The 15183-nt window shown below is 22.2% G+C and overlaps 1 protein-coding gene across 1 annotated transcript in view; it reads right to left on the bottom strand.

The window, feature by feature from the left end:
- Nucleotides 1–15183, bottom strand: part of LOC134827622 (prolow-density lipoprotein receptor-related protein 1) — a 36173-nt gene that overhangs the window by 19726 nt on the left and 1264 nt on the right. Inside the window, exons 2-3 of the mRNA XM_063840354.1 lie at nt 730–843; nt 1–150 (exon numbers count right to left, since the gene is read on the bottom strand). Of these exons, the coding sequence (XP_063696424.1) occupies nt 1–150; nt 730–843 (264 nt within the window). The remainder of the gene's footprint in view (nt 151–729; nt 844–15183) is intronic.

Genomic DNA, 15183 nt, shown 5'->3' with positions numbered 1-15183 from the left:
ATGAATCTGTATCCTCGTCAGATCCATCTGTTAATTTGTATTTCTCCGAATATCCACAGTCAATTTCCTCGTCACACACCCATTTTTCCGGAATACATTTGTGTGTGAGTTTACAATGGAATTGACCTTTTTCACAAGTGCGTTTTTGTGCTAAAAGAAAAAAATAATGAAAAATTAATTTAAAATTTTTAAAGTTATATTTTTTTTAATATAATTAATTAATTATTTATAAAAGTAAAATTTTATTGAAAATAAAAAAATTAAATTAAAAATATTTTAGATTTCATTTAATAAATTTTAAATATTTTCATTAAATACAATTTTAAAAATTTTTATAGATAAAAAAATAAAAATTAATTAATAATAAAAATGATTTACAATAAAATATAAATTAAAAATATTTAAACCAAAATAAAAAAATAAATTAAGTTAAATTAATAAATTAAATTTAAAAATTCATTTAAATAAAAATTTATTAATAATTAAAAAATTAATTAATTAATTTTATTTATTAATTTTAATTTTTCTATTAAAAATTTAAAAAGTAAGAAAATATTTGAAACCTTTTTTACAGCAAAATTTTCAATTTTTTAATCTTTAATTTTTTTCAAAATGTTTTAAAAATCTGATAAAATATTTTGTTTTCCATTTCAGATACTTGATAATTTTTCAAAAAATTAAAAAATAAGAAATCTAAAAATTTTCAAATATTTTTTAGTAAATACTTACAGCACTCGTCAGTTTCATCTGAACCATCATCGCAATCGACATGGTTATCACAGCGCCAATGAGCAGGAATACATTTTCCACTTTTACAGGTAAAGTGACTTTGGGGACATGATGCTGCAAAATAAACAAAAAAATTTTGATTCAATTATTTATTTTCAATTGCAGAAAAGTCAAATATTTGTGTCACGCGACAAACAATAAATTATTTATCTTACACCATTAACTCACTTTTATTGGTTTACATGAACAACATTAAAATTTCTGAATTTATCTCACACACTCGTACGGCGCCGTCGAACTAGTGAACAGTGATAATCGCATTAATAAATTAAGCACTATGTTGAATATTCATCATAGTTTGAACACGCGCGCGAACTCGGACCATGTCATTCATTCACAAGATAGATAAATTTGTTTCGGTATCATCAGCATCATCGCGCGCCATTCATAAAATCAATGCATATTCACGCTCGCGTTTTGAGACGCAAATTGAAACATTTTCATTCACACAGTTGGTTGTATTATGTGAGAATAAAATTCAGGAGATGAGAGGAAAAATCGCACGAAGGTAATTTAATTTTATAAATATTAACTTTTAAAAGTTAATTTTCATTTAAAAAAAAATTATTTTTAAAAAAGTTTTTATTTTTAAAAAAATAATTTTTATTTTTTAAAATTTTAATTTTTTTTTTTCAAAATATAATTTTCTGTAGGTTTTAAAAAAAAATATTATTTTTTTATACCCAAAATAATAAGGAAAATATAATAAAAATTTTTCTAAAAAAAAATTAAAATTTTAAAAGAATTTTCACAATTTTTATATATCTTTTAGATTTTTAGAAAAAAATGTTAATTAATATATTTATAAATATTTTATTTATATTAAAATAAAATTTTTTAATTGTCTTTTTAAAAATATTTTTTAAAATTTAATTTAATTTTTTTTTCAAATAAAATAAATAAATTGCAAATTATATTAATTCAAAGATTTTTTTAAAAAATATTTTAATTTAAAAAAATTTTTAAAACTATTTTTTTAATTTTTAGAAAAATTAAGAAAGGTGATTTTTTTTTAATTTTAACAAAAAAAAAAAAAAATAAAAAATAAAATAATAATAATTTTTCTTAATAAGATTAATTAATTTTTTTAATTTAAAAAAAATATAATTTGATTTTTTTTTTATTAATTTAAAAAATAAATAAAATAAATTAAAAAAATAAATAAAATATTTAACTCAAAAAATATGCGATATCTCACTCTAATTCCTGAATTATCATCTCTTTCTACTAATAAATAAATAAAACATAAAAACAACATTCCATCAGATCAAAATAAAAAAAATCTAAACGTGATATTTAAATGTTTCAGTACAAAGGTTGTTGTCACGTTAAGTAGCAAATTTGTATGTATGATGGAAAAAGAGAGAGAGAACGATCTGATTAAATTTGCATAATCAAATGAGGCAGCAAAGAGACAATTACAGTGATCAGAATCACATGAATTAAATAAAATTGAACGTCTCGCCGAAGGAAATCACTCAAAGTTACACAAAGTGTCATGCGAGAAGAACTATATGTGTAATAATAATCACTTAATTAAATGCAATTAAAGTGATAAGCGGTCGTCGTTAATCATCATCTTTTGAAAATATTTTGCCGCCTGTGTTTTTAATCTTTACTAATAATGGCACTTGAAAATATTTTTTTTTTAAAGCGCATTTTTTATTATTTTTATTATTATATTATCTATAAATATGTACATAAAATACATAAGTTGTGTCAGCTACCGGTCTTTGCTGCTGTTTTTTTATAATCTCTTGAATAACACGACAAATGTACAGCAGATATACAAAATCTCTATTAATAGCAGCAGCAGTTTTTTATAATCTTTATTTTATTTTAATTAAAAATCTATAAACTTTCAAGATTATCATAAATAAAAGCGTCTAAAGAAAAAAAGATATAAATAAAAACTGACAGTTTTATAAAAAAAAAAGATCAAATTGTGCGATAAGATGCTTGTTATTTTTTTATATTTTTTTTCTGTGCACTTTAATTGCAATTAATTTGAATTTAATTGTATACGTGAAAGAAATAAATGAATTTAATTCGCTGAATCATTCATTTTGTTCCTACAAATTGATTAGAATTGCAAATTTCTCATCTGAACATATTTTCAGTGTAAACCGAGCAAAATACAGGAGGAAATTTACCCAAATATTTGTTTTGCTTTTCGGACAACCCGTAAACACCTGCATCCCAAAGTAAGTAACGTTAACCAGATTTTTCATTAAAATAATAAATAAAAGTGTGGAAAATTTTATGCATCTGGCAAGTAATCAAAAACAGTTGATTTGATGTTTTACAGATTTTTTTGGACCATCAAGTGCGTGGAATTGAAAAAAAACGACGGATCAAACCAAAATGATGTATTTTGGATAAAGTCACGTCGATGGATGACGTTCATTTGTCGAGAAGGATCGGATTCGGAAACAATAGTGAACGCACAACAACTAAACAAACAAAAACCACGAGGAGAAAAGAACATGAGAAATGAAAATATTAGCATATGTTACATTTTTTCTTGTTTTTGATTGTATTCAGTGGTGACGAGCAGAGGCGGAGTTATGAAAAAATTAAGTTTTGAGGTCCTTTAAGCAAAATTTGTCAAAAAAAAGCTAAAAAAAACTTTAAAAATTATTTCAATTAATCCAAACCAAGCAAAATTTTAAACGAATTTTCAGGAAAATCAAACAAGGTACGCAACTGACAGCAACAAAAGATATTTAGAGACACCAAGGGAATCGCAATTCTTCTCCTTCCTTCCAACGCTGCACTGCACTTGAACAAAACATTCAACAGAGCACACTTTTTGATATGTTTATTATTCTCTAAACAGCAGCAACATGACTTTTTTTCCTTCATTATTATGAATTCATGCACATCTGAATGAATAGAGAATGAGTTGAAAAGGAGCATGATGATATGAAAAGCCTTTGACCTGCGTTTGTCATTTATTTGCATACATGACCTATTAATTGTGTTCAAGCTCGAACAAAAAAAATTAATATCGAGTAAAAACTTAATTAGAATCCAAAGACGGAACACATGACGGCGACGACGATGTTGCCTTTGTTTGCTCTCACTGTTTATATTCAAGTCGACTGTATCGTGGAAGCACGTAAATATTTACTTTATTTATTATCTGTTGTAAACATAAATTGTTATAGAGTATGTTTTGTTTATATTTTGGCTTGCCTTGTTTGAGGCTCGTTGCGCTTGCTTTAGATTTACAGAAGTTCATTTAGAGTGATTGATGATCAAAACGAGAGATATTCTACATGACAATTATTATTATGTGTTGTTGCAAATGATGTTCGCAAAGAGCTGTTTAAAAATTGAAAAGAGTGTCTCGGAAAAGTTATGTTGGTTTTTTTGATGCAGTTACTGATGGTACAGGGTTTTTAGGTAAATTAATTTTTATTGTAATTTTAATTTATTTTTTTTTTTATATTTATTTTTTAATTAAAATTGAGCAAAATTTTACTAAATTTTACTAAAATTTTTTTAAATTTTACTAAAAAAATATTTTTTAATTTTTTTTTTGTAGTTGTCAAAATTCAGAATATTTTCACATCAGATTTTTTTTTTAAATTTTCAATAATTTTAATATTAAACTTTTCAAAGGAGAGCTTTCTTTTGTATTAAGCCTCTAAAATTTTGTATAATTTTTATTTTAATTTTTTTAGTATTTTTTTTGTATTATTAAACAAAGCATTGTAGTAAATATGAAAATCGATAGTTGTAAATTTCATTCCAGATGTCAGAATTAAGATTTAAATTTAAAAATAATTTTTTTTTTGTTAAAATTCATGTGCAGTTTATAAGAAAATCATTCAAAAAAAAAATTTTTTCAGTTTAAATTTTTTTTAGTAAATTTTAAGTTAATAAATTTCTTTAGATATATATTTATTTTTTTTATTTCCTTAATATTTTTTATCTTACTCATATTTTATTTTTATTAAATTTTATTTTTTTCTTTTCTCTACATTTTCTTTTTTGTTCATTATTTAATTTTTTTTCGAAATTCTACAGAATTTTCAAATTTATATAATCAATTGTCGTAATTTTAATTTTTAAAGAAATTTTATTATTTTTTTAAATTTTTAATTTAATATCTTCTCTGTAATAATGTAAAATATTTAAAATATTAATCTCTGTAATTTTTAAATTAAATTTAATTTTATTACTTTTATTTTTTTTTTAATTTTCTGTCCTACTTTAACATATTTTTTATTTAAATGATTTTTCATTTCAAAAAAAAAAAATAAATAAATAAAAATAAATTTATTTACTAAATTTATAAATTTTAAAATTAAAATTAATTAAAATTCTTTTTTTTTTTTTTTTTTGAAGAATTTAAAAAAAATATAAATTTTTGGAAACAAAATTTAATTATCCTCATGTTTTTCAGATAAATTATAAAATAAAGTCATCAAAATATTAAAATGATCTAATTCGACAAAACACACTGTACCGACACACGAGAAAGATGCACTCGACTCACTTGATTACAGCACCAAGAGCAACGCCGAAAACGACAGGTGAATAATCTACTACTATGTTGCGATATGAAAATAACGCAGAGAGAGAGACATTCTAAAACAAATACAAAATTTCAATTGCCTCGACAATTATCCCTTCAGCTTTGCTTACTGATTGCAGACAAGATAGAAAACGATACATTTTTTGCATGGCGAGCGCGTAGCTACGAAAAGTCATTTAAAATTGATACGGGAAAATTGAATGTCTGTCGGGATTTTTGTTGCCATTGTGTGTTCGTTCGTCATCATTGGTCTCAAGTGCCATAATACCGTTTCTATCACGCTTGAATGGAAGGCAATGCAAAAATACAGAAAAAATGGGGAAAAAAATCGGAGACACAACAAAAATTGAAACGTTTGTTATTCTACTTTGTTTGATCAATGATTGTTCATGTTAGTGGATAAAATCGGCTTTAAATTGTTTTCGAGTCGTCCTCGTCCTGAATTGCCTGAAATAAAAATCTGGATGGATGAGCGAAATTCCTTCGATGGAATTTTTATTAAAAAAAAAAAAAATCTTGATGCATCATAATTTATTGCAAAAAACATAAGAAATTCGAGCATTCACATAACACGAACACGTGGGAGTGCTAAAATTAATGTGCGTGGGAAGAATGTCCAGAATGAGTGCTTGCTTACACAAGTCACAGAGACAGCAAAAAACTCACATTAATCGTCTTACCAATCCGCACCGCTGCTCGATCGATTTCAATTTTTGTGTTTTTTTTTTGTTTTATCTGCTCGTGTGTGTGAGAAAAAGGCTGATTGGTGTCATAAATAAGCGCTACTGCTGCGTTAGAGATATTTATGATCACTTACAAAAGTCCCAAGGTCGGCATCATCAGAACGGAATCGATTCTCACCTCGGGTCCGTCACCATTTAAGGCAATTTGCGTCATTGACACAGCAATAAAACAATAAAAAGCGACATGTCTTGAATGAAGAAAGACGGCGCCGCAGCTCCAAAAGCTCTAATGACACTAATAATAATCGTATTTATCATTACAAATATTTCTAATGATGAAAAAATATATCACTCACGCAGCGACCTGAACACTTGACTAGATATTTGTGCACGCTTTCATGTATCAAATTACTTCCCTATTGAATAAATTCTGTGCTGAATGTTATGAATTGCGAATAAAAATGTAAATTCGCCACGCTACGAGTACATTTTCACTGAATTTACACAAAATATGTCGAATAAGTGTTTGATAACACACAAAATTATATGCAAATGTTATACAATTGTATATTTGACATTCGTGAATTTTATTCAATAATAATCCTGCTGATGTCTATGTCGTTTGTCGGGGCTTTGTGTGTCACTTGGCACACATCGCATTCTTTCAAGTGTTATCAATGATGAGTTTTAAGGGGTTCACGTTGGTATTCATGCGATTTTTTGTTGAATTGTAATTTTATTTGTTTTAACAATGGAAATTTTTTATTTTTTTTACGAGGTAAATTATAATTTATTACAAGAAATCATCAGAATAAATTTTATTTATTATTCTTGCATTTAATTAAATAAAATATATGGATGATCAGAATTATTATAGACGTGAAAATTTTATAAAAGTAAAAAAAAATGATAAAAATTTCGTAAAAAATTATAATTTTTTTGATTATTAATTTTTTAAGAATTTTTTAAATATTAAATAAATATTAAAATAAATATTATAAAAAATAAATATTTATTAAATTATTAATCATTATTAAATGTATAATTAGTTTTTATTATTTATATATTTTTTTTAATTATTTATTTTAGAAAATTATTATTAAATTATATTAAAAATTATATTAATTATTATTATTATTATTTTTTTTTTGTGAAAATGATTATCTTATTAAAATTTTTAAAAATTTTATTTTAATGAAATTTTAAAAAATTATTTTATTAAATTAAACTAAGAAAAAAATTAAAACATTAATAAAAAAAATTAAATATAGTTAAAATATAATATAAATTGACATTTATACTAAATTTATTTATATAATTTATTATTTAAAAAAAACAAATATTTAAAATTTATTTATTAAAAAACAATAAAAAAATGTTTTTGTAGCAAGAAAAAAAATTAAAATAAAATAAAATAATTTTTTATATAAATATTTAGAACCATTTTTAATAATTTATTAAAGTTATATTAATAAATTTATAAATTAAATTAATAACTTATAATAAAAATTAAAAATTAATTTAAAAATATTTATATAAAAAATTATTTTATTTTATTTTTTTGTTTCTTGCAACAAAAACATTTTTTTATTGTTTTTTAATAAATAAATTTTAAATATTTTTTTTTCAAATAATAAAATAATAAATTCTATTAATAGAATTATAAATAGGTAACTAAATTTATTTAATCAATTGAATATTTTTTTTCATAATTTTCACATTTTTTGATTAATTTTTCTTCAATTTCAATAAAAATTACATTTTATTACCTAACAATGAACCCTCCTTCTCATTAAATCCATGTTAATTTTCGTCACGTGTTGCTCCGACAAGCTCTTAAAATCCTTGCAAAATAATTGCGGCGGCTTATCATCACCTTAACACGTGTACATCTGTTCGCACATTCGAATATTTTTCACAAAAATTACAAAAATACATAATTATTGCGACATCCGACGACAACGACGACATCATTAATGCCCATCTGTCACAAACAAAAATCCACACATCAATTAAGCGCAGCACTCATCATGCAAAAAAAAAAAATATCAACAACAAGAAAATATGATGAAGATGAAACCACATAGTAACATGACTAATGTTTGCAATAAAACACAAGCCAACACAATTTACGATGTGATTATGGTTGTGTGTTATTGAGAGAAGAATGAAGGAGCAGCGAGTTTATAAAAAAAAAAATAATAAAAGTTGTCATCTCTCCCAAAAAAAAACAAACAAACAAACATCTTTTGATGTGGTTTTCGTGGAAGTTTATTCAATTCTCGCCGTTCGGGTGGCATCAATTTGCCGGTTTGATTATTACTTTTATTGTAGATATATTTAATTGACCTTGACCACGACGACAAACACTTTATCAGGCGAACGAATGAACTTCGATTGTGCGATCTTCAAAAATTAAACGGAATGAATGGCACGCAAAAAATTCTCTTTTCTGACGCAGATGTTTTTCTACCTCTCTAATTTTTTTTCTTCGTCTTCTGTTTATTTTGAAAATTATATGATTTTCCTCTTATTATTGTGATGAGTGCCAATTTTGTTGTCGTAAGCCGAACGACGTATGAACAAAGAAATTTCTTTTTTTTTTTTAATTTCTTGTTGACACAACAGAAAAAAATCAAAATCAGCGAGCGTAGGAATATCACAATGAAATACGCAAATTTTTCGCATTTTTCTCATGTTCTAATGAGACATCAAAGCGAAAAAAGTACTTTTCATACATGAAAAAATTCAAATAAGTGCTCTAATTTAATTTTTATTTGTTTTTGTAAAAAATATTGTTAACAAGTCTGTAAAATGTCTATTCAAACCATTTCCTTATTCTGTAATGTAATAATAAAATGCAAAGCAAGTACAACTTTTTATTGTCATAATGCACTTACCACATTTGAAATCTAGAGAATATTAAATTAATGATAATTGAATTGAACAAAACGCTTGTTGCTGCTGTTATTATTATTATTTTGTAAAGTCATTTTTACATTTAATTTTTTTTTATTTTAGTACTTCACTTTTATTTTGTTGAATATTTTTATTATTACAACAACAGCTATTATGAGGAAGTAAAAAATTTTGTTGTGAACTAACGAAATAAATGAGATCACTTAACGGAAAAATTATCGTGCCCTCATCATTGTATCGAGAAGTTTTTTTTTAAAGTTGTTAATTTTTACCCTTATAATTTAGTTTTTTTAACTCTTGGATTTTTTGAGAAAAAAAAATAAAGTTATCAAACATTAATACAAAATATTTAAAAAAAATAAGTTTAAATATATAAAACATTGAAATATTTACAAATTAAAAAGTTATGAAAAAGATGATATAAAAGATAATATAAAAAATTTTATTTTTTTTTAATTTTAAGATAAAATTTTACTTATTAATTTTATTTTTTTTTTAAATATTTTAATAAATATTTACAGCACAAAGTGTTTCGAAAAAAATATTTTGCTTAATTACCTAATTGCTTTTATATTTTTTTTAAATATTTTTTAAATGTTTATATAAGATTTTTATTTTATTTTAGGCCGCTCCAAATTTTTTTCCATGTTTTTGTCCCTGCCCCATTTCAAAAGCCGAAAATCCAATGGGGCAAAATAAAAAAAAAAAGTTAAAAATTTGATCAAAATTGACCTTCTTTTGGTCCTTTTCCTTACTTTTTCAAGGAATTTTCAAATTTTTTTTTTAAATATTTCCAATTTAATTTTAAAAAGTGTTGAAAATCGAAATTTTACATGAATTTTCTTCTATAAAAATATTTCCTAAAAATTATTTTTCAAAAATTTTTGACGGTTATTTTTATGAATTTTTTTTTGTTAAAATTTTTAACTTGAATTACTTTCAGATCAATTTTAAATCATCAAATCTCAATGTAGATACCATCAAAACATCTAAAATATTCATGAATGACCAAAATTTGTTAAAATTGTGGCATTTTAGATGAAACAGTATTTCAAAACTTTTTTTTTTTATTTTGCCCCCCCCATTTTGAAAAAAATGTTTTGGGACAAAAACATCGGAAAAAATTTGGAACGGCCTTATTTATTTAATAAATTTAATAAAAATTAAAAATATGTATTTAAGTATATAAAAAATTATAATCTTAATAATTAAAAAAAAAATAAAATATTTTTCAAAAGATTAGATTTGAATTAAATTAGATTTGAACTAAATTAAATTTAAATTAATTTTTTTTAAATAATTTTTGGTTTAAAAATAAATAATTTTTTTTAATAATCTATTATTAATAATTAAATATTTTTAAAATAATTTTATAAAAAAAAAATTTAATTTAAATTTTTTTCAAAAAAATGGGAAAATATTAAAAGATATTAATTTTTTAAAAAAACATATAAAATAGAATATAAAATCTGATATTAAAAAAAATATTTCTTTTAAAAATTTTTTTTTTCAGATCGTGTTGATTAAAAAACAATTATTAATTTATTATTAAATTTATTAATAAATTTTTTATTTAATATTTTTAATTAAATATTTATTAAAATGTTTTTGAATATAATTTTATTAATTTTTTCTAAAAAAAATAATGAAATTTTAAAATTTTGGAAAAATATTTTAAAATAAATTTACTCCATAAAATCTCAGTTTAATATTTAAATTTGAAACTTCTCAGGACATTAAACTGAGCAATTTCTCATTTGCCTCTGTCATGCTCCAAAGCAACAACAAGAACAAACATAATCCGTTCCATCAACATATTTATCATTCTTTTATTGTACGGTGCAGTTGGTTTCCTCTTCGTTCTCTTTGTAGATTTGCGAAATAAACGAAACACTTTTGAATTCACCAGACCGTAAAAAAACTGCCAGGACGAAGAACAAACGGATTATAGTGTTTTGTAGGTTAGTTACGTGATGTGTTTAAATAAAAAGAAGAAAAAATACGAGAAAAAGGGCGATTTCAGACTTTTCCTCAATAAAAAAAACTTCAAAGCACTGCTGAAATGAACATCCTTAATACGAAAGCTCTTAACTTTGCTTTATTTCGTCGGATGTCTGACATAATGTCTCGAATTGATATTTACCTCATGTGTGTCTTGTTATCTTCTCTAACTTTGCTTGCACAGTCTCAAAAACATCTGTATTTATTTTATTCGGCGAAATTTTTCAGTAAATTCTTCCGTTTCTTAAAAAAAGTAAAAAACGTGAAAAAAAGTTTTTCTTTTTAATTTTGAACCACAAAATTTTAGTCATGCATATTACATGAGGACGACTTCAGCAAAGTTTTTGAACGAAGATGAAGAGAAAAATAGCAAATACAAGTCGCGAGTGAATGTTTACCGGTTAATACTTTATTATGTGTTTGGTTATCGATTTCTTTCGTGGTAAATAAGAGAGAAGAACACACAAAACGACAGACAAAAGAACTCTCCCAAACTTCATAGCGACGAACAGAATAAATAAAACGGTCGTAATGATGATAATGCCTTTTCTTTCCATCATTCTGGTCGTTTCGTGTCGACACACAAACAACGCTACAGGTCGTCATTCAACGGGTTTCTTGCTCTTGTTATGATTTATCTTCCACTTTTGCTTTTATGATTCCTTTTTCATGTGTATTTATGCACAAAATATATATTGTTTCAGCTTAGCTTTTGTTTTTATTAAATTCTATTCGTCTATAGATGTGCTGCTGCCTGTTGAGCGAAATATCACGAGAACGTTAAACAAAAAGGGAGAAACAATAAACCAGCATTGCGAAGATTAGGATCGATTTTTTTCATGTCTAGCATAATTATTGTTAAGGTTTCGTCTTATTTACTAACCAATATTCGAGTCAACTAAAAAGGATGCAAGAAGAAAAAAAAGTTCAGTGTGCAATCGACAAGTTTGTAACGTAGAAGGCTTTTAACAAAGTTGATAATGGATTTTTGTTGTTGAACGAGAAAGTATTGAGAAACTTTGTCTGGATGTGAAATATGTACATCAATGATGACAGCTACTTCCAAGGACAAGAATTTATAAAAAGTTATATACTCATAAAATTTATTCATTTTATGTTGTTAAAGATATGCATGAAATTGTAAAAATTAGTCGTTTTATAATATTAGAGAATTATTTAAAATTTTAGATATTGAAAAAATTAAATTTAAAAACAAAAAAAAATTAAATAAAATTAAATAAATAAAATAATAATTAATTAAATTAAATTAAATAATTTAATTAATTAATTAAATAAATAATAAATTAAATAATTAATTAAATAAAATCAAAATTTATTATTTAAAAAAAAATTGTGTCTAAATAATAATTTTTATGAAAAATGTCTTAAAATTAATTTTAAAAAATATTTTTAAAAGTTTTTATTAAAAATCATTAAATTTTTATAATATGTAGGTATTTTGATATATAATGTATTTTTATTATTTGAAAAAAAAATAAATTAAAAATATAAAATTATGTATAATATATATTACAAAATATTTTTTAAAGTTTTCCTGTAAACTTATTAAATTATTTTATCGAAAATTTTAAGATTTGATAAAAAATATTTATTTTCATTATTAATATTTTGTGAAAAAAAATATATTTTTGCAAATTTTATAAACATTGATTAAAATTTTTATTAAAAAATAATTAAAATGAGAATATACTTTAAAATCATTTTTTTATTATTCATATATTTTATATAATTTTATAAAAAAATATTTTATTATTAAAATAATTTAATTTAACTTTAATTTTAAATTAATAATTAAATTATTTTAATTTAAAAAAAAAATAAGTTTAATAAAAGAAACTATTTATTTCTTTCTATAATTATTTTATTAATAATAATATAAGATAATATTAAAAAAAATTAAAATGTATGTTAAGTTTGATAAAATATTTAAAATATAAATTTAAAAAAATTAACAAAAAAAAATCTAAAATATTATCTTTTAAAAATGATAAATTTTAGGATTTTTTTAACGTAATTTTTATATGTATATATTTTTTATCGATTTGATTTGTCACAAAATATAAAAATAATAGGTCGCATTTTTTTAATAATGTTATGAAACACAATTTATTTCCAACGATAATCCATATAATATTGCCAAAATATTTTAATATCATCAATCTTTTCACTCGACTCTCGAAAGATGATAAAAACGTGTTCGCATACCAACAACAAAAAAAAATCGAATAATAGAACCAGGATGAAGAGAATAACAACAAAAACAACAACAACTACAGAAAATGTCTAAAAATAACTCTTTATGAATAAAAAAAATACCGTACGATGAATATATTTAATATTTAATAAAATATCAATAGACAAAAAAATATGAGTTGATAAGTAAGTTTTTGTATTATTATAAAAGTTTTTGAGTTATTCAAACAAAAATAAATAAAATAATAAAAAAAATAATTCACAATGATTGAATTACTCCTGTGAATAAAAGGTAACAGGTACATTATTATTATTATTCATTTATTCAATTTTGCATGAAAAGAGATGACAACGACACAAGTTGTTGAATCACGGTAATGATGTTTATTATTATTATTAAAAAAATAACAACAAAAGAAAGAGAAGAACATTAGTAGTGCAAAAAATCGAGACTTTTTATAAATATTTCCATAGCAAGTAAGCGAGTTTGTGTGTGTCTGACCATTTCTGTTGATGAACCTGTCTGACTGACTAAGCTGATTATTATTATTTTTATATTGATTTAATAAATTTATTCGTAGCGCGCGCGATCTCTGTAATAATATGGACTTTTTTGGTGTGTTGTAGTAAAAAAAAAGAATTTTTTAAAAATAAATATGAATTTGTTTTCGTAACACCGTAACACACATAAAAAAGTTTTTTTTTTTTATTCTTCTCTTTTTAAACAAACAACAAATTCGATAAATATTTAAATAAGGATCGGTATTAAAATTATTAACTTTAAAGATGTGTGTGTGGATTAATAAAAAAATAAATAAACAATAATGATCATTCGCTCCCTTTTCAGGTTGTAGAAGTCGGCTGAAGTACAATAAACTTATTTATATTTTGATCACGGAACTAAATTCCGCAATAATGGGCCGGAAATTTTAACTTGTCGTTCTTTTCTACATGGCGAGCGGTAGATATATGTATCGTCGCGCCGGCAGAATGCTGTCTCCAGTATTTTTAAGCAATGACCCATGTGACAAAATTTATTCTTAAGCGTTCGCAGTTCATTGGCATTAAAAATGGGTTTTAATCGGGAGTTGCTTAATGACGCACAAAACAGTGGCAAGTATTTTTTTATTTTATTGAATTTTTTTTATCGACAATTAAATAAAATTTAATTATTTAAAAAATGTATTTTAATGATAAAAATGAATTTTAATGAAATTTTAAAGCTTTTATTTTTTTATAATTTTTACAAATTTTTAATTAATTGTTTTTTTTTATATTTTTTAATAAATTTTTTAATTAAATAATTTTTTTATTAATTTTTTTTTTCATAGAAATTTTTCATTAATAAAATGTAATAAATTACATTTTTAACCGAAATACGAAAAAATTATCACAAATCTTAAATTAATTTGAAAAATGTATTTAAAAAAAATTATTATATAAATATTTAAATATATAAATAATTAAATATTTTAAAAAATAATTTAAATTCAAAAAAATTAAAAAAAAAAAATACAACAATATATTAAAATTTCTATAATAATAATAGTTTTAATATAAAAATATATTTATTTAAAAAAATTAAATATTAAACATAAAATTTAAAAAAAATCAAATATTTAAACAATCAATTAATTAATTTTAAATAGCTTTTAATTTTATTTTTGAAACATAATAATATTTTTTTTTGTAATTTTGAAAAATTACATAATTTTCATTAATATTTTTTTTTAAATATATTTGATTAAAAAAATAAAAAAATATTTAAATAAAATAAAAAATAAAACATTTAATAAAATAAATAAATAATAAACATAAATTTAAACAATTAAAAAAATATATTATTTAAATATAATAAATTATTTTTTATTTAAAATTATAAATAATTTAATATGTAATAATATGTAATATGTAATTTTTTATAAAAAAAATTACTTGCGTGGTAAAAAAAATAAAAAAAAAATTAATTTTGAAAAAATACTCGAGGTATACTCGTAAAAAATTAAAATATTTAACATTGTCGCTCATTAA

Source organism: Culicoides brevitarsis, chromosome 1 (assembly GCF_036172545.1).
Source record: "Culicoides brevitarsis isolate CSIRO-B50_1 chromosome 1, AGI_CSIRO_Cbre_v1, whole genome shotgun sequence".
In the NCBI taxonomy this organism is placed as follows: Eukaryota; Metazoa; Arthropoda; class Insecta; order Diptera; family Ceratopogonidae; genus Culicoides; species Culicoides brevitarsis.
The sequence above is the reverse complement of the archived record's forward strand: the minus strand, read 5'-3'. Positions and strand labels throughout refer to the sequence as shown.